The sequence below is a fragment of the Gavia stellata genome, chromosome 28 (genome assembly GCF_030936135.1).
Source record: "Gavia stellata isolate bGavSte3 chromosome 28, bGavSte3.hap2, whole genome shotgun sequence".
Taxonomy (NCBI): Eukaryota; Metazoa; Chordata; class Aves; order Gaviiformes; family Gaviidae; genus Gavia; species Gavia stellata.
In genome coordinates, this window is record NC_082621.1 from 2,905,676 (window position 1) to 2,928,172 (window position 22,497).

The following is a 22,497-nucleotide window of genomic DNA, read 5'->3' on the forward strand; positions in this document are numbered from 1 at the left end:
AAGCAAATGTGTAGGGAATCCCCCGCGGGATGCTGGTGTCTCCCCCGTCCTGAAAGTTAAGGAGGGGAGTAGGAGAAAACCGAAAAATTGAGGATCCTAAAACCTGAAGGTTGCAGGTTTCTTCTGGAAAAAGGCCATTTAAAGAGGTCATAGAGATTTTTCGGGGGGTTGTTTGTTTGTTTTTCACCAGAGAAGAGCTTTTCAAAAGTTTTAGGTGAAAACTCTCATTTTCACTGTGACTGGAGGCACTGAGAAGTTTAAGCAAGGATGTGCGCTCCTAAATCACCCACTTCTGAACAGCACTGCCGGCTGCCTCTTTGGGTTCGTGGGTGAGAGGGGTTCCCAGCCGCCGGCCGGATCCCGATAAACCAGGGGATAGTGGGGAGGGACCGGCAGAAGAAGTAGTTTGGAAGGTCTGCCCGTCCTCTTCCCTGCCAGGCTCCTTGCTGACCGATGGGTTTGAGCCTTTGTGCACCTTTAAATTCTTATTCTGCCCAGTTTGAAGCATCGAAATGATCTGGGAGGGTCCTGCACTGAGTACCTGAAGGGGTGAAAATGCACTTGCCTAGCAAAGCTTAAAAAATTTAAGAAAACAAGTGGCACAGGAGAAAAATGCATCAGCGATGGGGCTGGTGTCCTATCTCATCCTGCATCCGCTTGGGATGGCTTGTAGCTGCTGTAGGGAGAGGCACGAGGAGCGTTGCAGAGGCAGTTATGGAATAGTTTGCTCACCGGGAAAGTTTTTCTTAACCTCTGTTGTATGAAATGAGAAGCCCAGACCCACGGGGGTGTTTGTCCACTCCAGAGGTGTGTGTGGCGTTTTATCCCGGCTGCCTTCCCAGGTCATCCACTCATTACCTGTAAATGTGCGAACCCTGCAGGGAGTTGAGCTTGGAAATCTTTGCTGGGGTTTACCTGAAAGTTGCAAGTTTATCCTGGAGGTCGCAGAACCGGGGGGATTGTGGAGGTCTTGGCTGGAAGGTTTTTCTTGTTTCTGGAAGAGGTGCGGGGGGGGGTTGTCCATGCATCTCTATCCTTGTCCTTGCGTGTTTTCTGGTGAACGATGAGATGTTCTGCCCAGGTGGCATCAAGACCCGTGTCCCTGCGGAGGGGACGGGCTGGGGGAACGTTGGGCTTGGCCAAGGTGACCTCGGGAGGTCCCTCCCCACCCGAGCCCTGCCCTGAGCCCAGGGCGGATGTCTCGGACCAAAGCAGGCGGGAGGTTTTACAGCACTTGTGCATTGGTAGTGCCCCTGGGAAGCTGTGGGAAAGTTAACGTAAGGTGGTGTTTTAAGCTGGTTTTCTTAAAACCAGCGTATGTTTTCTGCTTCTGATGGAATAACCCACTGAAGGGGAGTGGAAATCCGTTCCCCATCGGTTTATGTGCAGTGTCTGCAGCCTGCTCTTGAAGATGCCAGAGGCGTCTTCACGGTTTTAAGTATATAGATTTAAAAGAAAAAATCATGCTTTAATTGAAACCCGCTTGGTTTTCTCCTCTGGACAGAGTTAGCAATGGATGGGGCTTTCTGGAAAGGGTCTCGTGAGGGTTTGGGTCCAGCAGCCCATTTCTGGCTCCTGCCAGCCCTTCCCGTAGGGAACACTGCCCCGCTCTTGTCCTCTTCCCTGGGGTTTGGCTTCGTTTTAGGAGCATCTGAAGCGAAGCCGGCTGCTTTTCGGTATCACTGTGGCTTTGGGGTGCCGGTGCCTGTTCGGAGGGGAGGCTTTGGGGTACCCGGGTGGTCTGTGTATGTTGGGAAGTGCTTTTGGGAAACTGTTCATCTTTCCTGTGCCGTTGCCTCGAGTCGAGCCCACTCCAGCTGCCTTTACAGCCCCTGCATGGGAGCTTCCCCAAGGAGGCTAATAAAACCTGAAGAGCTGGGGGGGGACGGTTTATTGAGATTCTGGCTGGAGGCGAGTGGCCAGGAGCTGGCAGAGCCGGGTGGGAGGGAGCAGGGATGTCTGTGGGGATGGTGGTGGGGATGGTATGGGAGCAGCTGGGAGGGCACTGCCAGGGCAGCGGTGCAGGGGCGAGAGCATCCCTACTGCGCTCCCACCTCCTGATGCGAAAGAGTAGGGGAGCGCAGCCTTCCTGTCAGGAAAAAAAAAAGATAAAATAAACAAACATAAAAAATCTGTCTGTCCGTCTCGGAGGAGCCCTCGCGATCTGTCAGGAAATGGGTCATTTATTTTATTGTAACTGACACTTGGGAGCCCTGACATGGTCAGAGCTGAAATTTCACACTTTTCTGGCTACTGTAATTGTCTGGTCCGTACGGAGCAAACCGGCTAAAGAAAATAAACCCCTAATCCACGGGCATCCCCGGCAGAACTAAGCCCGCGCTTTATTTTTAAGAGTCATCCACCAGGTTGAGTTTAAGATGCTATGAACGCGGTCCGCCTATAATAAAAGCAGCAGCAGCCCCGTGCACCAGGCACCGCTGGGAGCTGGCAGGGCTCCACGCGGCGCGCGGCGCGATGCAAATCCCGCACGGTCCGGGGGTATTGCGATGTGTAAACAGCACTTGAGATTACAGGGAAATTGATTTGCACAAAAAGGAGAAAGTTTTGACTCCGACGAAGGTCCTGCTGTAGTTCCCTTTTTTTACAAAGTTAAAAGCGGAGATCCTGGGGGAGCAGTCTCCCGGACCAGAGTGTAAAAGAGACAGGAGAATTGTGATCTAGAGCCAAATAAAAGGGAAGAGAATAAAAAAAAAAGGCTCTCAGGGCCAGATTTTCACCCACAATTGGAGCCAGATTTTTCTAACTTGCGTTTAAGCGTCTAAATAAAAGCTCCGTTTTCAGAAGTGATTAGCGCCTGATGTGCTGAGCACTCTTGAAAAATCTGACTGTCGGGATTCCTTCTTATTTCTTGAGATTTGGATCCGCCAGCTGACACCCGGGAGGTTTCAGCAGTTACTGGCCCCCACCCCGGGTCCTGCCCCTTCGCACCCCGATGCCGCGGAGGTGGCTGCTGCCCCGAAGGAGGGGGTGGGTGCTGGGGGCACAAGCTGGCAGGTCCAGGGGAGTTACTTCTCCCCCTACTTTTTAGCTCTTAGCTGCGTGGAGAGCCGTCGCCTTCAGCGCTTGTGGCGAAAGGCTTGTCAAACTATTTGGGAATTTCGGGAATGTGCATGGACAAGGGATCGGGAGCTGCGGATGAGGTGCAGAGTAAGGGGCACAGAGCTGCTGCACGGTGAGTTGGGGATGCAACGATGCCCGAGATGCTCCATTCTCCCTTCTGGCTTGACCTTTTTTTCCGGCACGTGTCACCTGCCAAGCACTGGCTTTGCTTAAACTCCTGCGCGATCCAAAGCTGTGGGTTTGGACCTTCTGAGCGTGTTGCGTGCAGAGAGTTACCTGCAATTAAACAATATCTGTATTAAGGTATCGCAAGCATTTACCTGCGAGGTGTCGGGAAACGCTGCATCCTCAACAGCAACGCTAGTGGGGTGGGGGGAGCTCTGTGGTTCTGCCTTCTAACCAGGGCTGTCAATCTTAGCCAAATTATTCCCTGGTTAATACTGGTCACATCCAAGCAGGCTTGATCACCAGAGCGGGTAGTTGTGGGTGTGTATATACACACACATATATACATGAGTATGTCTTTGTAGCAAAGAAAACGTATATTCACCTGTGTTTTGTGATCTCCTGTGGTTCAAGCCTCCGGCATAAAGGTATTTACAAACAAATCGATCAAATGAGCAAAGACTAAAAGAAAATTGTGATCTCTCTAAGGCAGAAGAGCTTGTGGCTGCTGTAGGCTTTTATGGAGTTGTTTGTTGGGGTGTAATTCCATGAGAAGCCAAGACCCTCGTATAAATGTTGTGCTTTTAGGCTCGGATTCACAAGGCTCCTAAGGATGTGCTTTTAAACAGGGAAGCCATCCTTTTGAAGTTAATGGGGCTGCTTCGATGGTAAAATGAGGCATGTGCTGAATTTGAGCCTAAATATACAACTTTATATGAACTTTATATAGTCATTGTTTAGCATTCAGTTACAGCTGAACTAATAATGCAACAAATTTCTCTGACATCTGTAGCCTCTTCTTGCTTATGGCAGAGATGCAAAGTGGCTGTGACTTTTATATGGGATACGTATTGGGGGGAGAGAATATTTGTGACTCTTTAAAAGCTATGGCTTGAATGAAGAGTTTCCCCTGGTGAGCCTTTATCCGCCCCGTGATATTGTTCCTGTGCCTTACTGGCTGCACACTCCTGCATGCCTGGCATGAATCTGCACAGCGCAAATTTTATATTTAGTTTCCCCAAATACTTGTTCATGCAACTTTGAAAGCTACTTTCTGCCGCTGTTTGTGCCAGTAAAACTTGGCGATGCGAATGTTTATGGAAGGCAGACAGGAGAGAGGGCACGAACATGTCTGAGGGGAATTCGCTTAGGAAAAAATCCAGATCAGATATTCAGACAGCTTTGGGCTGGATTTCCCTAACGGTGCATTGAATTTATTTGGTGTGTGTTTATCGGGTTGGCTTTTCATGTTGCCTGTGCCAAAGTAGTGGTGGGCTTTAAATGGCTTTTCTTCGGCACCGCTATTTACTCTGTAAGGAGGTGAATGGCAGCGGAGTAGCAAAGCCCCATCTTTGCAGTTTTCCAGCTCCTGCCCTGTCCTACCCGAGCCTCAACCTTTTCCTTTTCTTCTCTTATTCATGACCCCCTTGCTAAAAAAACCCAGCCCCAAACTAACAAACATAGGATGTCTTCCCCCACCCGGAAACTTTACATCTCCTCTGCTGCTGGTCCAGCTCCGGCGGGACGAAGGAAGCGGCCGGGGGTTTTAACCCTCTCCCAAACCCTAGTAGATGCCTAAGGAGGAGCACAGCCACATCCACGCGGGCTCCGTGGGTGCCGCTGGCTTCCTCGGCCGGGCTGGCCGAGGTGGGGTCATTGGTGTCTTTCCTCCTGCCCCTGAAGGGTGATTTTTGTGGGCTCTGTGTGAGAAACCTTAATTTCTCATTTTTCAATGAAAACACGAGGTCGCGTTTTCTTAGAAGGGTTTTGCTTTGCCCTCACCTCCTGTCTGAAGAGGAAATGCAAGAGAAAGCGAGTCTGGCTTCAACCAGATTTGGTGAAGAACTTGGTTCTTCTCTTTAAAATTTATGCTGGAAATGAAGAAGGGAAAAAAAAGCAGCCTCACTTGTACTTTTTCATCTCGGTTAGTTTCTTCTCTTTACCTTCCCTTAGAAGAACGGAAGCACTTTAATTTCACTTGTAGTTTTCGGTGGAAAAAACTCGCAGCTTTACCCCAGCTGGGGCTCAGCCGCGGCCCCGGCTGCGACGCCAAACCTGCCACAGATCTGTGTGTCGTCCTTGCCCGGAGCTGCCAATGCTGGTGCCAGGGCTGGAAGGGGCTTTGGGAGCTCCTGTCTGGGATCTGGGCTGGGATATGTGCCCGACACGATGGGGACAGGCGTGCTGCTCGCAGCCCGGGCTGCTGGAGGTCTGAAACCGCCCCCCACCACCTTCCCACCCAAACTGGGAGGACTGGCAGGTCTGAGTGTGGCATCACGGGTTTTAACTTGAGTTTTGGCAAAAGGGTCTCCACCCTTGAATTAAGTTCATAAGATAGCATAATCCGTGTTGTAACTTCTGGATTCTCCCTTTATGAGTCCCCTTTGATCTCGGAGGGCTTGTCTGCGTGCAATCGCCGCACTGGTTCAACCTGATTTGGCTTAAAACAGACTCGGTGCCGCTGGCACAGAGCCCGGCACGGAGACTCCCTTATATCGATTTTTTTGATCCAGTCTTATCTGACAAATCTGTACCTGCCAGGTGCGAGGGTCCAAGGCACCGTGCCGCTCTCCGGCACCGTAATGTCGCAGCTGAGCAGCCCTCAAAGCTGCCGGTCTCCGTGCTGCCTCCTCCGCCGCCTCCTCCTCCTCCCGACACAGACCTCGATCAGAAAAACCCTCAGAAGTCACAAGCAGTTTTGTTTCCTCTTCCTTTCTCGCGCCGGCGCTGGCATGTGCTTGTGCGTCTGAAGTTGTCGGGGCCCTCAATCCTTGCAGCTCCCCTCGGCTGTAACGAATCCCTCCTTACTTCCCCTGCTCGAAGTGCGCTGAGCCTGCGGAGTTTGTAAGATCTCCGGTAAGTGGCCAATACCCTGCTGTCCCGGGGGGGCTGGAAATACAGAATAAAAAGATGGCCCTGGCCGATTTCTGTAGGCAAAACTAAGTGAAGTGTATCTGAGTGACAGCTGTCAACTACCCTGGTGATGATGCTTAATTATTGAGAAATTAGAGTGGTCTAAGACCCACCTGAGAGCACGTGCTGCCGGGGTTTGGGGTTCCCACTGACGCCGGCTGCGTGGGAGCTACCCGAAGCTTCACTCGGCTGTTTTGCGAAGCCTGAATTCATCTCAAAGCATCCCCGAGCCCGTAGTGCCATCAGAGCCACTGGAAACCAGTTAGAAATATGTCCCGGGCACTGGAGGAGGGCAGAGGTGCCCTCTCGTGGCAAGGAGAAGTGGGCGAGAGGTTCACGGGTGGCACCCAGCTGCCTGCCGAAACCCCATCCCCAGCACCCTAACGAAGGCAGTAATGAAGGGTGGGCGGTTGGCGTGGCCATGCTGTGGGTTTCACACCATCCGAGCTTTTATTTTATGCATTGTTGGATTTGGGGGAGGATGGCAGGAGGCCTGGTGGACTGAGACATCTCCTGTGTCGGTGGCTGATGTTGTAGCTCCTTGAAGCAGATGACTGAGTGAGAATCCACGCTTGGGACCTTTTCTACTCAAAGTCAGCCCCGGTGGGTGAAGGGACGTGCTCTGAAATGTGCAGAATGCACCAAAATGCAGACTACGCTTTATCTCGTGTGTGCTTTTATTCAGGTTTTTATATCAGCGTCAGGGGTGGAGGGAAGCTAACAGCCGTGGGAGTTGGCAGTGCTCCCTTCGACGCTTTGAGGACGTGCAGATGATGCTGCGTGCTTCCTTGCCCGGCTACCTTAGAGTTTGTTGCATTGTGCTGTGCTCTGAAGTGATGGTCTCAGAAGTGCTTTGAGGTCCACAGATAAAAGATGGGGCGAGGAACAAGTCCCGCTTCTGCCACCCCTCCACATGTAATGGTCTGCAAGAAAATTTGCCTTTAAACATCCTATTTGTTGGCATGTTCACAATCCAGCCAGTGCCAGCTTGGGGGTCAGGTTTGATTAAGGTCAGTTTGCGAATTGAAATTTTAGATTTTTCTTAAGGGATGAAAATCCCTCAACGTGTCTCGCTGGCCGCCGGGTCGCAGTGGGACCGAGCTGCCCCACGGCTGGAGGTGGCTGGGAGGGAACTGGTGTGTTATCTGCCACCCGATTGTCAGAGGCGGCATGTCCCGTTGAGGCGTGGGGTTGGGTTGCCGGTTGTGGGAACCCACCGAGTTTAGCTGGGCTTGGCTTCGGGGCATGTTCAGCGCATCCGAACGAGCTTTTCAATATGTGGCAACCTGCCAGCGAATTAGAACGGGAAGATAATGCAAAATGGATGCATTGTATAAAACTCATCCATCTTTCCTCTCTATTACTTACTGTTAAACTTGTCCTGTCCGCGGATACTTGATGTATTGACTTTGGCAAGGACTAACTGCAGAAGTTTGGGGGATGATTAGAGTCTTCCTCTGGACAAGTTGAGGGCTTTTGAGATTTCTTTGAGATTCCTTGCATCTTTTGAAGCACTGAGGTATTGACTCCTCTCAGAGGTTGGCCCTTAGCTGGGTGGATGTAGTGTGTGCTCCATGCCAGCACCATCTACCTGGGATCAGTGGGGAAAATGAGGAGTGGAAAGGTAGCGCAGCAGTTTAATAGAGGAGGGAATATAAGACAGAGCATTTTTGCCAGCTCTGGGCATCAACCAGTCCCTTCCTTCTGCACCTGAGATGCACGAGCTCTTCTAAAAACGGGAATGAATTCTCCAAGGCTTTCATAGGGATGCTCACGGACAACTTCTCATTCTCAGCAGCTCCCTGAAAAAAATCTCATCAATTATTAGGTGTGATTTTCCGTGTACAAAGCGGTTCCAAAAAAGAGCTAATGGGGAGAAACCAATTAGACAGATTTATTAGCCCAAGATCAAATTCTGGTTGCCAAGATGATTGATGGAAAGGATTAATCATGTCATGCTTGCTTGCCAGAGATAACTGCTAGCCAAGGCGAGTGGGTCTGTGTGAGACTGTTGCGTGGAGGATGTGTCCGTGTTTCTCTGAACTCCCATGGCCGGTTCAGTTCTGGGTCCCCCCAACTGCAAGAAGCCAGATGTCTTTGTCGGCTTGGCTTGGTCTCCTCAGGAGGGGCCTCTTGGATCCTTTCTCTTCAAAGGATGAGCCCGGTTTTCTCCCTGCTTTTCTTTCTGCTACTGCTGCTTTAATCTTGTCGTTATACATATTTGCATATTTCTTTCTCAACCTCCTCTTCCTTTTTATTCCACCCCCAAATCTCTTTCCCGTCAGCCACCCTGCAGCTCCGGCTTTGCTGTTGCACAGCCGCAGCTGGGACTCTCCTCTCTTGCCTTGGCCAGGTCCCCCAGCCAACAGCAACCGCTGTGGCCACGGAGGCTTTTCACCGGCGTGTGGTTTACAGAGAAGTTGCTTCTTTGTGAAGGTTTAGGATATGAGGGCAAGCAGGTCACTGAAGCTGGAAGGAAGGAAGAAGGCAGCTCAGAATAACACAAGATGCTTTTAAGAGAAAGGGTGCTAGAGTTTAAGAGTTAAGTTAGAGTTTGTTGCACTGATGGCATTAGGTTGAGGTCTGGGAGGTGTTTTGGAGGTGGGGGGATGGTTCTCTGGGAGACCTTTGCTTTTTCTTTATGGGAGATACGGAAAAGTCATTGTTTAAATCGGTGTTTCCTGAGCAGGCTGCAAGCTAGGTCCCTTTTCAGGACAAGAAAAGGGGTGCTCGTCTCCTTTCCCATTCCATCCTTCCTGGATCCTGCTCAACTGCAGCACATTTGGGGGCTTTTTGATAGGGTTCTACCGGTCTTTTTCTTGCTCTGTGGGACTATACCTGACCTGCCCCATATCACAGCCCAAACCCACCTCAACCAGCAGCTTGAGTGGTGAAACCAGGCTTTGAAGGAAGGGGCACAAGAGGGGTGCGGGGGGCCTGGGCAGGGCTGCGGTGGGGGGACCGGTGATGGGGAGCGGCATGGCCAGGAGAGGGCAGTGATGACCTTAACTCCGGCAGAAAAATTCAATGCTGTAAAAAATGCCCTCCGTTTGGGGACCCCCCCAACCTTCAGGAAATGCTTGCCCAAATGTGCATTTTTTGACTCATAATGCTCAGACTGAATATTCTCGATGTTTGACATCACAGCGTTAATGCTCAAAACCAACGCGATGCCTGCAAATCTCAGAGCTCTGGTTTTCTGCTCTTTGCAAACTCAAGGGAGAACTTCTCCATGGTTCCTCCCCATTCCCACATTGAGGTTTTTCTTCCAAGTCACAAAGGCTCCGAAAGTTCAACCTGGAGCTGCGGCACCTCCGTGAGGAGCTGGGTCAGGAGGTTTGGATTCAGAAAAAAATTCAAATATCTGTTTCAAACCTTAGTAATGCTGCATTTGGAGAAGGAGTTAGGATCGCTGGCCTTGCTTGAGCCTCATCTGGTGAATTTGGTATGTGGTTTTTTTCCTGCCTTGCCAGTGAGTGAGCATTTCCAGCAAGGACTTGGCGCGCCTGGTCCGGCTGGGGGGTCCGCGTGTTGGTGGGTTTAATACTACAACAACTGACCGGCACACGGGGAAGCTGAGAGATGTGTTGGCTTGGAGGGCAGCACAAAAGATGGCAAATCACAGGTGAAGGTGCTAAAGGCTGGAGGCTGATCCCGTCTGAGCGGGCGGACGGCGCTGGGTTGTGCTCAGAGGTGTGGCCGGGATCTGCTGTGGGCTTCCAGCAGGTACCTCCTTTCTTGTGCTTTTGTTTCCTTGTCAATGAAGGGAGCGTAGGGATAATATTCCTGCTTCGCGGAGATGCCGGCAAATTGAAAGCCTATCAATTTATAAGGGAAAAGCAAGTAATTTCAGCTACAACTTTTCTCCGAGTCCCCCTGGCAACGTTTGTGTCTTAGCAACCACATTTTCCTATTTAAAAATGTTTAAAACATTAAAAAACAACAACAACAACACATTAAGCACAGGATTAAGTGCTTTCCTGAATCAAAGCCTAACTAGATAAATGAAATGCTGTTAATTGAATCAGGGATGCACTGTGTTTTCAGCCCCCAAATTTGCATAACATTTGCATTTGATTGAAAAGCCATCATTAATGTTGTTCAGTTCTAGTAGGTCCCCCCCATGTCTCTGGCTTTGGTCGTCCTCCTCCTGCCCCGAGGAGCTGCATAAATGGTTTCTGTAGGAGATGGCCAGGACGGGGGTCAGGGAGAGCCCAGAGCTTGGCCGTACTCTGCCAGCAGCGCTTGGTCCTTCAGCGTCTTGGTGCCGTTAGTCACCTCTGCTTTGAGAAATACATGGTGAGGGACAGAGAAGGTCCAGGAGGTGTTGGATATAAAGGAGATGCTGTAGCCAACATCCTATAGAAGGGGTGTCTGGTGTGCGTGTGGCTCTGGTGTGCCTGCAGAGCTGTTCCTGATACCCTAATGCAGAGTGATGAGGGCAGAGGACCAGCAGCTCCTGCCGGGGTGCTCGGGGTTGGCCCTTCCTTTAGCAGACGTTCACTAAATCAGTCCCTTACTTTGGGGCTAAAGAGAAATCAAGTTGTCAGGACAAAACCTGGAACAGCGGGGGAAGAGGAAGGAAATCGATGGGGCTGGCTGCTCTGGAAATAGCCACGCCGTGGGGTCGTTTCACTTGTGGGGGTAACCCCTGTGCAGGGGGTTGTCGTTGCCCCCTAAAGATGAGCCTTGTAGAGCATCGTGCGCTGATGATACAGGCGGTATTGAGTATCCGTTACCTGTGGTCACAGGGAATGTTGTTTGGGGCTAAATGCTGAGAAGACGGTAGTTGGGGTGACCTGAGCGTCCTGCACCCTCTGTCCTCCTCTTCTTCCCTGCGCCCACTGCTCAGATCCCTCCAGCTCCCTCTGTGCTGCCGGTGGTGCTCAGGGCTGAATCCTGTTGGTAAAATAACCCCAGTCCTTCGGCGAGCCCCTGCCTGTGCCGCGAGGCTCCGTCTGCTGCGGGGCAGAGGAAGGAGGCACATCCGCGGGGAGATGTGGGTTTTATCCCAAGCTCCGCTGCTGACCCGTTTGGCAGCTGTGGGTGCAGCGATGCTCCTCTCCGAACGCCTCTCCAGCTTTTTTGCGCTGGGAAGAGAGCAGCTCTTGTCTCAGGTGGGCCCTGTGGCCAGAATTTATTGGGAGGAGGTGGCAGCAAGTCTCGCTGGGGCTCCTCGCTGGAGGCAGGGATGTGCCCATGCTGGCGAGGAGCCCCCCCAAAGCATCGCCTCAAAACACCACGCGGGGCTCGTGAAAAGGGAGGGGAACTCTCAAGCGAGGACGGGCTGCGCTGGTGCTGCTTTGCCGTCGGCGCCGGCTCGCGGTGGCCAGCCCCAGCCTCCCGCTGGCCCCCGGCCAGGCTGCCTGCTCCTAACTAGCTAGTGCCCCTTTCTTGGGTCCCTGCCACCACCGCCACCGTGCCAGTCCACTCCGGGGAATTACCAGCAGATTCTTAATTAAGCGGGAGGCTTTGGCCACCCTCTTGAAGGCGATCTCTGGGGATGTGTCCAGGGCTGAGAGAAAAGGGATTCTGATGGCTGAATCTATGCTTGGATGTTTCCCAGTGAAATTTAAAAATTAAAAACCAAACCAAAAAAAAAAAAAGCCAAACTCAAAACCTAATTTGGGATTCTTAATGATTCTGCCTGCTTGGATGATCAGGGTTTTCTGCGATGGTTGCAGCAGGTACCAGTCCGTTCGTGCTGCTGATGTGCTGTGGCACCTGAGCCTGCACAGCTCCGAGGATGCGGCTGCCGACGCGGCACCGAGAGCCAGTGATGCCGTGTGGGCTGGGAGGGCTCTGGGTGCGTTAGAGACACAGAGCGGTTTCCAGCTGGCTCTGGGGCTGTTGGAAACCAGTGGTGGGTGTTCTCTGAACGAACAGGGCTTTCCTTTGCTGCTGCTTTATCCCGTTTTACCTCGGTTTCTCCCTTCTGGAGAAGGGGTTCCTCCTGGTGTGCTTTGGGTTTGACCCACGCAGTATCGATGGGCACAGCACGAGAGGGCGAGAAGGCTCCATGATACCTGGATATTGCAGGATCCTCCACGGCACTTTGCTCCCTCGCTTTGCTTTTCCCTCCAGTGTAGTTTAACCTCTTGGTGTGTTGAGCTCTTTAAAGAGCTGGTTGAAGAAAAACCCGAGGAAAGCCTTTGGTGGAGCAGATCCTGGTGCTTCCACTGCTGGGGAGTAACGAGGGACTGATCCAAGATGCTCCTCTGTGGTGTGGCTCCGTGATGCGGGTCCCATCGCAGCCTCCTGTTACAGTCCGGGTGCATCAGGGTGGGTGGTTTTTTCCCCAGTGAGCCCAACCCACAGCTGGGGAGGGTTTTCTGAGAGCGTCAAGAGATTTCAAAGGTCTCACTTTGCCTCCCGCTTCTGCGGGAGAGCCGGCAGATCTGCACGGGGCTGCCAGGCGTGTTGGCAGGTTTTCAAGGGCTGAAGGGTGGACGTAGTGGGATGCTAAAACAAATAGCACCGCCGGCATGGAGCAGGAGGAGGGCAACGCCGGGATCCATCCCTGGGACTCGCGGTTCCTCTCCTCTCACAGCCCTGCAGCTGTTCACCCTCCTCTGTCCACCCCCAGATTTTTTTTTCTTTTTAAATAAAAAAGAAAGCCACCAGCACATGGGCAGAAACCATCCAGATCTGCAAATAGACATTTTATTTTTTTTTTACCAGGTTGATCAGTTCGCTCCGGCTCACCCCAAGGATCTGGGAGGCTCCTGCCTTCGGCATAAGGCGAGCAGCATCCGGCAGAGCTGTTGCTTTCTCCCACGGGCTGGAGATGCCGGGGCTGGTCCGTGGCTCCTGCCTGCCCGAGGGGCACGAGCACCAGTCCCGGCTGGCAGCCGAGGTCAGGCGAGCGGAGCTTGCGAGAGCCCTTCAGCGGCGCGGGAGGGAGGAGCTCCTGCCTTTGGCACATCATGAATAAAAAGCCGGGGAATCGCCGTCTCGCCGAGTTATTTATTTGGAGTAAAGCTCCACTCGGCGCAGAGGTGGGAGCAGGCGGAACCGGGCTGTCGCGTTCGGTGGTGCGAAGAGTGGCGTTTCACGACGAGGATTTAAATATGGCGGGACCTGCTTCTAGCAAAGCAAATAACGGGGTTTATTTATTCATGACTTCCTCTGTAATTCTAACCACAGCTGCTGCCGAGCGCTCGGACGGAGCCGGACTCGAGCAGGGGCTGCTCATCGGAGGGGGAGGTTTCCACCCGCCGTGGGGCAATTCCGTGACGAGCCCGACCTCACTGAAGGGCTGATGGATGCGGCCCCAATTCCACCCTCCCCGGGGCAGGATGGGCACCGATGGAGATGAGCCAGGAGTCAAGTATTTGGAGTGTCGGCTCATCCCGGGATTTCGTGGCATCCCGCTTTGCTTTGTGCAGCTCACCCGGTTGGGCTGATAAAAGACCCGTCTCTCCCTCCGAGCGTGGCCTCGCGGGGATTTAATACCCGTCAGCAATGGAGGCTGTTAGGAGCGGCAAATAATCCCGGTGGAGTGGTCGTGAGGGGAGGAATTACCGGTTAATTAACATATTAATAAAAGCGCAGCGGCCCCGGTGAGGCGCAGAGCAGCCCCTTGCCTTGGTGGGCTGGCGCGGGTGCGGGCGATGCTCTGCCCGGGCAGGTGCTCTGGCAAGCTCGGCAAAGGAGATACAACTCTTTCATTTTATTATTTTTTTTTTTTAATTTCTTTTTTTCAGCGGCAGAAAATTAGATGCCACCAGCAGAATTACGGTGTGAGGACATAAATGGCTCTTTTCTCTCCATAGCACATTTGATTCTGGTCACGTATGTGCAGAACACATGCTCTGCCCGTGCAGATGCTTGCAGCTATCTGGAGAAGTTTCCGTGGCAGGGATGGGCAGTGGGAGACCTACGGGGTTTCCTCTATCACTTCAAATCCTTTTGACCCTCCCTGGACCGCGACATTCTTTGCATTCTGAATTTCTTAATCTCTCTGCCATTCATTTTGGGATGCGGATTAGCCTGTAAACGAGAGGTTGGTTTCAGAGCATGCTCCCCCCGCCTTTGCTTCCTGCAGCCCCCCGCAACACGCTGTGATTTTAAGGGTTGGGTTGGTTTCTTTTTCCCCATCCACCCAGTTTGCATCTGTAGTAGTGACAAAATTTGGTGTTTCGGAGCCTTCTCGGTGACTGAGCTGGTGGGAGCACTGAAAATCTTATTTTTTTGTGTGTTTCATTTCCACTTCTAGAGGGGAGAGCAGCCCCAAATCTGGCCATCCCATCCCTCCGGTCTGAATCTCTGGGAAATCTTTGGTGGCTTTGGGAAACATCAGTTCTTGTTTTGCTTAAAACCAACTGACCCAGCCAGCGCTTTCGGGGATTTTGGTTGTGTGTGGGTTTGCATCGGCAGCACAGATCAGAGGGGATGCTCGAGGCAGCCGCTTTAACCTCGCGGGATGAAGGGGCTGAGGAGGAATCCTTACCCGTGCGGTTAAATCCCACCGATTGCTTTGGGCTGGTTCATGCTGAGGCGATTTCTTCTCATTGACAAATGAGCTGAGCCACCTTCTGAAGTTGCGTACTTAGAAGATAAGGATCTAGAATCTAATTTTCTCTCCTTTTTTTGGGTTGTTTCACGTGTTCATAAATACTTTGAATTTGAAGCCCGGGTCTATGATGGGCAGGTCTGAGGGTATTTACTCGATATAGTGCTGTGAGCGCCGAGCTACCTGCTGACAAGCATTTATCTTCCTTTTCTTCAGGCATCTTAAAATTTGGTGGTTTTGGTTATTCCTGAGAAACAGAGGCCAACGGGGGGGACCAGCCATCCGTGACACTGTTTGCATATGGGTTGCACCCACAAAGTCGCATCCTTCGACGCGTCGGGCACCTAAAGGTGTCATTGCATTTAGGTGGGGGCTCTTGGGGTGTCCAGCAGCACATCGGGGTGCCAGCAGCCGCAGCGGCGTGGCTGCACGCCGGTGCCGGAGCTGCCGGACGAGCCCGTGGCTGCTTTCAGCTGTCTGCGGCAGCTGCAGGGCAAGGGCGGGGGGACGGGCGACAGCACCCCCGGGGTAAATTTGGCATCGGAATTAAAAGGAGAGTTTCTATTCTGGGAAAAGTGAGGTTAGGAAGAGCCAAAAACGTGAGCGGAGAAGCAGCCTGAGACCATCTCGGGTGGCGGAGCGCTGGGGTTGCCCGTGCCTTGATCTCCCCAGTTAAAATCCAGCCGGGTTTTTGGATGTGGTGGTGGTGGTGCCAGCGGTTGGTGGCACCCCGAGGGTTGTCCCTTGGTGCAGGAGGGCAGGTTACATGAATGTACAGCTCCCTTTTTGCTTTCTAGTCCTTCTATTTAATCTGGCAAAAGTGTCTGCCTTTCCAGCCCTGCCCACGTTAGGGCTCCAGCCAGTGCCGAAGGGTCGGGGCGGATTTTGGCATCTCGTTCTCGGTGAAGCTCCCGGCGTAAATCCAGCACCGACTGGGCTGGGTGTAATTAGCCGAAAGCCATCAGAAACCCTGGTAGCATATGGAAATGCAAATCTTGATTAGATACATCAACATGCAACAGTTCAACTCAAGACGGCTGTGTTTCGGCCACTAAATCTGCTTTTTAATTGCTTTTCATTTATTTCAGGAGCCGGAAAATTCAAATCCGAAACATCCCACCCCAGCTGCGATGGGAGGTAAGGGGAGCAAGTGGAGAATTGCAGATCAGATTTAAGAACTAATTCCCCCCCAGGTTTCTGTACTTGGGATTAAAGTTGATTTATCCTTTTCTTTGTTATTAATTGGGTCTAATTATACTATATCCTTGCGTCCATGTAGCTTACTACTCTTCCATTACAAGAGTAAATTCAACTGGTAGAAGCAACATAAGCTACACCAACAAAATCCCCATTAATAACAGGGTTATATGATTTATCTATTGTATAAGGAACAAAATGGATCCTTTCTTCCCGCCGACTGCTGGGACTTTTCCCTGACTCTTCCCCCCTCCCCAGCTGGCTCCGGGGCCCCTTGGTCCAGCATCCTGGGGCAGGCAGGAGCTTCCTTCATCTAATTGCTTGTGAAATCTTAATGACTAGAAAGCTGCCTTTATTGATTGATTGTATTTCCCTGCCCTGTCCTGATGGTCCCAGTGTAAAGTGTTGTGTGTTGTTTGGTTTTTTTGCTCCCGTTTCCAGGTTCTGGATGGTTTGCTAGCCCAGTATGGCACCGTAGAAAACTGCGAGCAAGGTAGGACTGAAAAAAGAAGCTGCATTTAAGATATTTTCTGCCCCAGCTATTTTGCGGGGGGAGGAGGGTGAGGACGGACACGCGGTTTTCCTTTGTCAGCAGAAGCCGCGGCTAAAGATGTCAAGAGGTCTCAGCCTGGTCGCTGGGGCTTTTACTTTGTTTGTTCCCTATTGCTAAAAGACGAGTCCCGTGCGGTGGCTTTGGGCAGTGCACGGGGGTGTCCCCGCATCGGGTGCCAGGTTGGCGTCGTTCCCACCGCACCCATGGGTACCCTCCGACAGCTGCTTCGGGGGAAGGTGCGGGATGCTCTCCCGAGGCCGTCTGGGGACTCTCTGTCTCCGCTCGGCAGATTTTATCTCAGCCTCTAATGGCAATCAGTTGAGACAAGAGGTTTAATATTGCCCCTGGGATGTTTAATGAGAGTAGAGTTACCATAACCCTCCTCGAAATAGAAAGAAGGGCTCAGAGGAGCTCCTGGGACCATCCCTGAGCTCTGGTGAGGGATGGAAGGATGGAGTTGGCTTTGGTGGCTTTGCTGCAGAGCGCAACGGCATATCGGGATCCTTTAAATAAGGCAGGAGGGTCTGTGCTGCCCAGCGTGGCCTGAGTCCTTGGATGCTCTTCTCCCTTGCGTGAGAAAAATGTTTGCAAATCCCTGGGGAGCCCCGGGGGACTCCTCCCAGGGGTAACTTGTCCGAGCGGGGACTCTGCTTTTCGGGGGGCTTGGCGTTCACGCTGCCTCTCTTAATTTCTGCCTCTTTTGCTCGCAGTGAACACGGACAGCGAGACTGCTGTTGTCAACGTCACCTATGCCAACCGGGAGCAGACCAGGCAGTAAGTGCCCCACGTCCCCCGGGAGCTCGGGCTGCCCTCCCTGCTGCAGCTCTGGCCCCTTCCCCGCTTGGAGAAAACAGGATTTCCAGTGCTGGGAGTCAGATTACTCCAGAATTCCTAAATTCTGGCTAAAAATGCAGCAAATCTTTGAGGAAATCCACCAGAACTCTGATTTCTTTTCCTTCAGCTCCAGGTGAAAGCCCTTCAGAGGACATCCATGATTTCAGGCTTTTCTTTGCAGTTCAGAGAGTAAAACTGTAACTTTTTGCTTGAGGAGAAGTAGAGATTTTCTTGTACTTAGATGATTTCAGGAGTTATGTCTCCAGAAGAAGTAATAATGAGACCAAATACCATAGGAGCTGGTAGGCATCAGGCGACATGTGTCCTCTCTGGCTGATGGCCATGTCATTGGGGGACTGGCAGCTCCATTCCCCATCCTGCCTGGGGAAGATCGGGCTTTGCACTAAGTGCAAATGGAAAATTAATTGGGTTTTCACTGCTGTTTATTTCGCTTTGGTTTTGCCCTGATGAAGGGCTCTGGGAAGCTGGAAAAGGCACAGGATCAGCGCTTTCCTTGGAGGGCAGCCTGGAGGAGCGTGGAGATTGATTGATAGGTTTTTATTGGGGAAGGTTTCGTCACCGAGGCAGGCACATCTCAAATGTGGCCACCGTGGCTGCCCCACCGTCCCCGGGGATGTCGCCTGTGGTCACTCTGCCAAAGCGCCAGCTTCCAAATGGCCGCCTGGCTGGTAATACTTCAGCTGTCAAACCCGTGGCCACCGTGAATTTGCTGTGGTCGTGTGCATGGCCGCAGCAAACCTTCATGGGGGAACCGCGGTCTTGTTTTACTTTCTGTAATAACATGGGGCAGGGTCCGGCCGTGGAGCCCGGCAAGGGAAATGCTCCTGGTCTGTCCTCCTTTCCCTTGTCCATCCACACCAGCCCTGTGCTTTGCACCCCGTAAGGTGAAATATTTTGGGTTTCTTTTACCGGGAAGCACCCAGCAAAAGAGTTCTGTGCAAGTAGTTTTGCTCTCGGATCTGCAGCCCTTCTCTCCCGTGTTTTCCTCCTCCGGGGATGCGTGTGCTTCATTGAGCATCTTTCTCTGGTCCCTTCGCATCCTGCAGGGAGGGGACTGCTGGCAGGGAAAGTCTCTGTTCAGCCAGTTTTAGGGGTTTTCGGATGGTGGTTTGTTATTTGGGTTTTTTTGCAAGAGTTGAGTCACGAACCACTTTCTGAAGAGCTGCAGTTTTGGTTTTCTCCGTAGAAAGCCAGGGAGGTTTGAAGGAGCTGTGGAGAGCGGTGGCTTTGCTGCCAGCCCCATCTATCGACAGCTTTCAGCTCTTGCAGTCTCTGAAGTCCTGCCGGGCGAGGGATTTGAGATATCGGACAGAAATCATAAGGCGAAGGAGATATGGGAATCGGTCCCTGCACGATCCTGTCCTGAACCCATCGCTCCCATCCCCTCCCCTGGGTACTTGGAGGGGTTCCCCTTAAAATACTTTCTCTCATCCAAGCAGGGTGGAAAGTCCTGGCAGGTCTCCACGGCATCAGTGATGTCTCCTTTCCCCCTCCCGGTGCTTCCTCGCCGGGCGTTTCGCCAGGGAGAGCTTGGCCCGTTTTGGGTCAAGCTGATGCGCTGCCGCTCGGCGTGGGAGTGTGCCAGGAGGGGCCCCCACCCCAACCTCTTCCCTTCCAGAGCCATCATGAAGCTGAACGGGCACCAGCTGGAGAACCACGCGCTGAAGGTCTCCTACATCCCCGACGAGCAGTCCATGCAAGGGCCAGAGAACGGGCGGCGGGGCGGCTTTGGGGCGCGCGGTGCCCCCAGGCAGGGCTCCCCCGTCACCGCAGGGGCACCGGTCAAGCAGCAGCCGGTGGATATCCCCCTCCGCCTCCTGGTGCCCACCCAGTACGTGGGTGCCATCATTGGCAAGGAAGGGGCCACCATCAGGAACATCACCAAGCAGACGCAGTCCAAGTGAGTCCGTTCTCCCAGGAGCTGTTTTGCGCCTTGTGGTTTGCAGTGATTTATGAGGCTGGATTTTTTTTTTTTTTTTTTTTTGGAGAAGGGGCTATTTGAGGCCCCTCTGGCTCTCCCACCGTGCAGGGCAGTGTGTCCAAAAGCCGCCTTCCCATGCCCTGCCCCAGTCAGGCTTTCTGGCTGTGCTTCCCTACGTTTCTCCCTTTGCCGGGGCTGCCCTGGCTGGGACGGGACCTGGGCAGGCGCGGGAAGGGGTTGCTGCTTCAGCTGGTCTCATTTAGCATGAGCTTGTTGAGCTTCACCCGCCTGCTCTTGCATTTGGCCCCTGAGCTTGTGTTGGCTGCGGCTCTTGTCCCCCAAGGAAGGCTTTATCTAAGACGTGGAGTGATGGACAGCCCATCCCGTCCCCCAGGCACGTGCTTGTTCCACCGCTTAGTCACTCCTGTTGCTTAAAATAAATAGATGCTGATGCCTTATTTGGATATCTGTGATTTGAGCTTCTAGCCGCCGCGTCCATGTCAAGTATCGAGCCCAGAATTAACTCCTGTCACCTTCCCTGGGTGCATATAACCTTACGCTTGAGCGTCAGCTCCAAGCGGTCCATGGGGATGTGGGGGGAGCAGAGCAGCCGGGAAGCCGCAGAGCTGCTTCCCCCACCCCAGCATTCATCCCGCTCTTGCAGGATCGACGTGCACCGGAAAGAAAATGCGGGAGCTGCAGAAAAAGCCATCAGCATCCACTCCACCCCTGAGGGCTGCTCCGCCGCCTGCAAGATGATTTTGGAGATCATGCAGAAGGAGGCGAAGGACACCAAGACGTAAGGTTTTCCCCTGCCTTTCTGCGCACGTGTATCCCATCCGCGGCTCTTTGCTGGGCTCTGGTACCATCCCAACGCCCGGAGCTGGGTGATGCTCCTGTGTGTGCAGGAGCTTTGGCTTGGGACCTCAGGGGACTCTGAGCAAGGGGACTTGAGCTTCTGCCACCCCTCTGTACCAAATCCCTCCTCTTCTGGCTGCAGTAATCCTTCATGTTGTTTTTTTCCCCATTCCTCTCTCAAGAGCTGATGAAGTGCCTCTGAAAATCTTGGCCCATAACAACTTTGTGGGGCGCCTGATCGGCAAAGAAGGGCGAAACTTGAAGAAAGTGGAGCAGGACACGGAGACAAAAATCACCATCTCGTCGTAAGGCTCCTCTCTGCCTTTGGGAAAACCAGGGCAGACCTTCCTCAGCCTGGGGTGGATGGGGAGGATGAGGAGACAGGTGATGTGGGGAGAGTGGGCAGAGATGCCTGTCTGTCAGCGGGGAAGCCAGCCTGTGGCGTGGGTGCTTTATTCCCCAAAGCTCTCTTGAAAAATCTTGGCTTTATATTTTCTGTATTCCCCTCCCCGTCCCTTCGGTGTCCCCTCCCCGTCCCTTCAGGGCTGTAGAGCTCAGGACCAGCTGGTTCGATGGCCAGGACTGGGTTTTTACTTTTAAGCTGTGTTTTTGGGTGAAGGCAGAAGCCAGAGCAAACCATAATGCTGGTCCCTGCTCTGACTGGGACCAGGCAGTCCCAGTACATGGTGGCAGTGGCACCCCGTGTCCCTGGCACCCCAAGAGCACCCATCAGAAGGACTGGAGGACGCGGCGTAGCGCTGGTCAGGCAGGGCAGGGACTCTGACGCTGGCTTTCCCATCAGCTTGCAGGACCTGACTCTTTACAACCCCGAAAGGACCATCACGGTGAAAGGCTCCATCGAGAACTGCTGCAAAGCGGAGCAGGAGATCATGAAGAAAGTGAGGGAAGCCTACGAGAATGACGTGGCCGCCATGAGCGTGAGTGGGGTTCAGTCCTGCCCTGCGTTTCGGCTGACGGGAACTCTCTAGGAGGTTGCCCTGATAAAAGCAATGAGCATTTCTCTCCTCTCACCCTCAGTTGCAATCTCACCTCATCCCTGGCCTTAACCTGGCTGCGGTTGGCCTCTTCCCTGCCTCCTCCAACGCAGTACCTCCTCCACCGAGCAGCGTCTCCGGGGCTGCACCGTACAGCTCCTTCATGGTAGGTGAATGCCAGGCAGCGCAAACTGCTCCAGTGTCCAGCTCGGGGACCTCCCCTGCATGGAGAAGACCCTTGCGATGGTCAGGGTTATGCCTTCAGCATCCCGTGCTGTCAGCAGGAAGGTCAGGTCCAGCGTGGGTGCAGGATCTGGTCTTTTAAACTATTGCAAACGCGGCGGAGAAGGTGTTCAGACCCCACGGGGTCTGGTGGTGGCTCAGCCCTGCGCCCCTGGGAGAGGAGTGGGCATCACTTCGGAGCGGGGGGCTTGGAGCCCTGATCCCCGTGGTGGCACTGAGCCCTAAACGGTGACACTGTACCCGCAGCCTCCGGAGCAGGAGACGGTGCACGTCTTCATCCCCGCGCAGGCGGTCGGTGCCATCATTGGCAAGAAGGGCCAGCACATCAAGCAGCTCTCCCGGTTCGCAAGTGCCTCTATCAAGGTAGGGACCCCCCCCTCTGCCAGCACCTCCCCGAGCCGGGGGCCTTTCTGGCTGGAAAAAACATCTGAAAAGCCCAGGTGGTCGGGCTGGGGGCCCAATCCTGCGGCACAGAGGAGGGAGGGCACGGCCGCCACCCGGCCCCTGCCACTCCCCGCCGCAGCCACCGTCTCTCTCCCCCCTCCAGATTGCCCCTCCAGAGACGCCGGACTCCAAAGTGCGCATGGTCGTCATCACGGGCCCCCCAGAAGCTCAGTTCAAGGTTCCCGCTGTGCTGCCATCGCCACGGGGCATTTGGGGTGCCCCTCGCCGGCGCCCCGCGGAGCTGGGAAGGGAGGAGCAGGGCGGTGACCTCAATTTTGAGCCCAGTTTGTGGCTGGGTAAACCCAGCATCAGCTCTCCCAGGGGCTGAGCTGGTTTGAAACTCCAAGGAACTGGGATTTCATGGGATGCTGGCCCGTGCCGGGTCCCAGGGATGGAGACCCCTGAGCCGGCCGTGCGCCTGCGCTGCGGTGGGGACACACGGGGGTAGGACATCTTGGACGGTGCCTGACTCCGTGCTCCCTCCCCTCCACAGGCGCAAGGCAGGATTTACGGGAAGCTGAAGGAGGAGAACTTCTTTGGACCCAAGGAAGAAGTGAAGCTGGAGACGCATATCCGGGTCCCCGCCTCGGCCGCGGGCAGGGTCATCGGCAAAGGGGGCAAAACTGTAAGCAGAAGCGATGCTTGGATGGAGGTGGGAACATCCCTGGGAGGGTGGCTGCTTCATGCCAGTGCCTGGGGACAACCCAGGGACAGATTTCCCAGGAGACAGGCTGGGATTTCCCAGAGGGGCTCGTCT

General features: G+C 53.5%; 1 protein-coding gene across 2 annotated transcripts in view; it reads left to right on the forward strand.

The window, feature by feature from the left end:
* Positions 1-22,497, forward strand: part of IGF2BP1 (insulin like growth factor 2 mRNA binding protein 1) — a 29,246-nt gene that overhangs the window by 6,108 nt on the left and 641 nt on the right. Inside the window, exons 3-13 of one of the 2 annotated variants that reach the window (XM_059830386.1) lie at positions 15,763-15,811; positions 16,313-16,364; positions 17,135-17,198; positions 18,898-19,179; positions 19,865-19,999; positions 20,241-20,363; positions 20,861-20,996; positions 21,097-21,219; positions 21,543-21,659; positions 21,844-21,918; positions 22,234-22,365. In XM_059830386.1, the coding sequence (XP_059686369.1) occupies positions 15,763-15,811; positions 16,313-16,364; positions 17,135-17,198; positions 18,898-19,179; positions 19,865-19,999; positions 20,241-20,363; positions 20,861-20,996; positions 21,097-21,219; positions 21,543-21,659; positions 21,844-21,918; positions 22,234-22,365 (1,288 nt within the window). The remainder of the gene's footprint in view (positions 1-15,762; positions 15,812-16,312; positions 16,365-17,134; positions 17,199-18,897; positions 19,180-19,864; positions 20,000-20,240; positions 20,364-20,860; positions 20,997-21,096; positions 21,220-21,542; positions 21,660-21,843; positions 21,919-22,233; positions 22,366-22,497) is intronic. The other variant, XM_059830387.1, reaches the window with a different exon arrangement.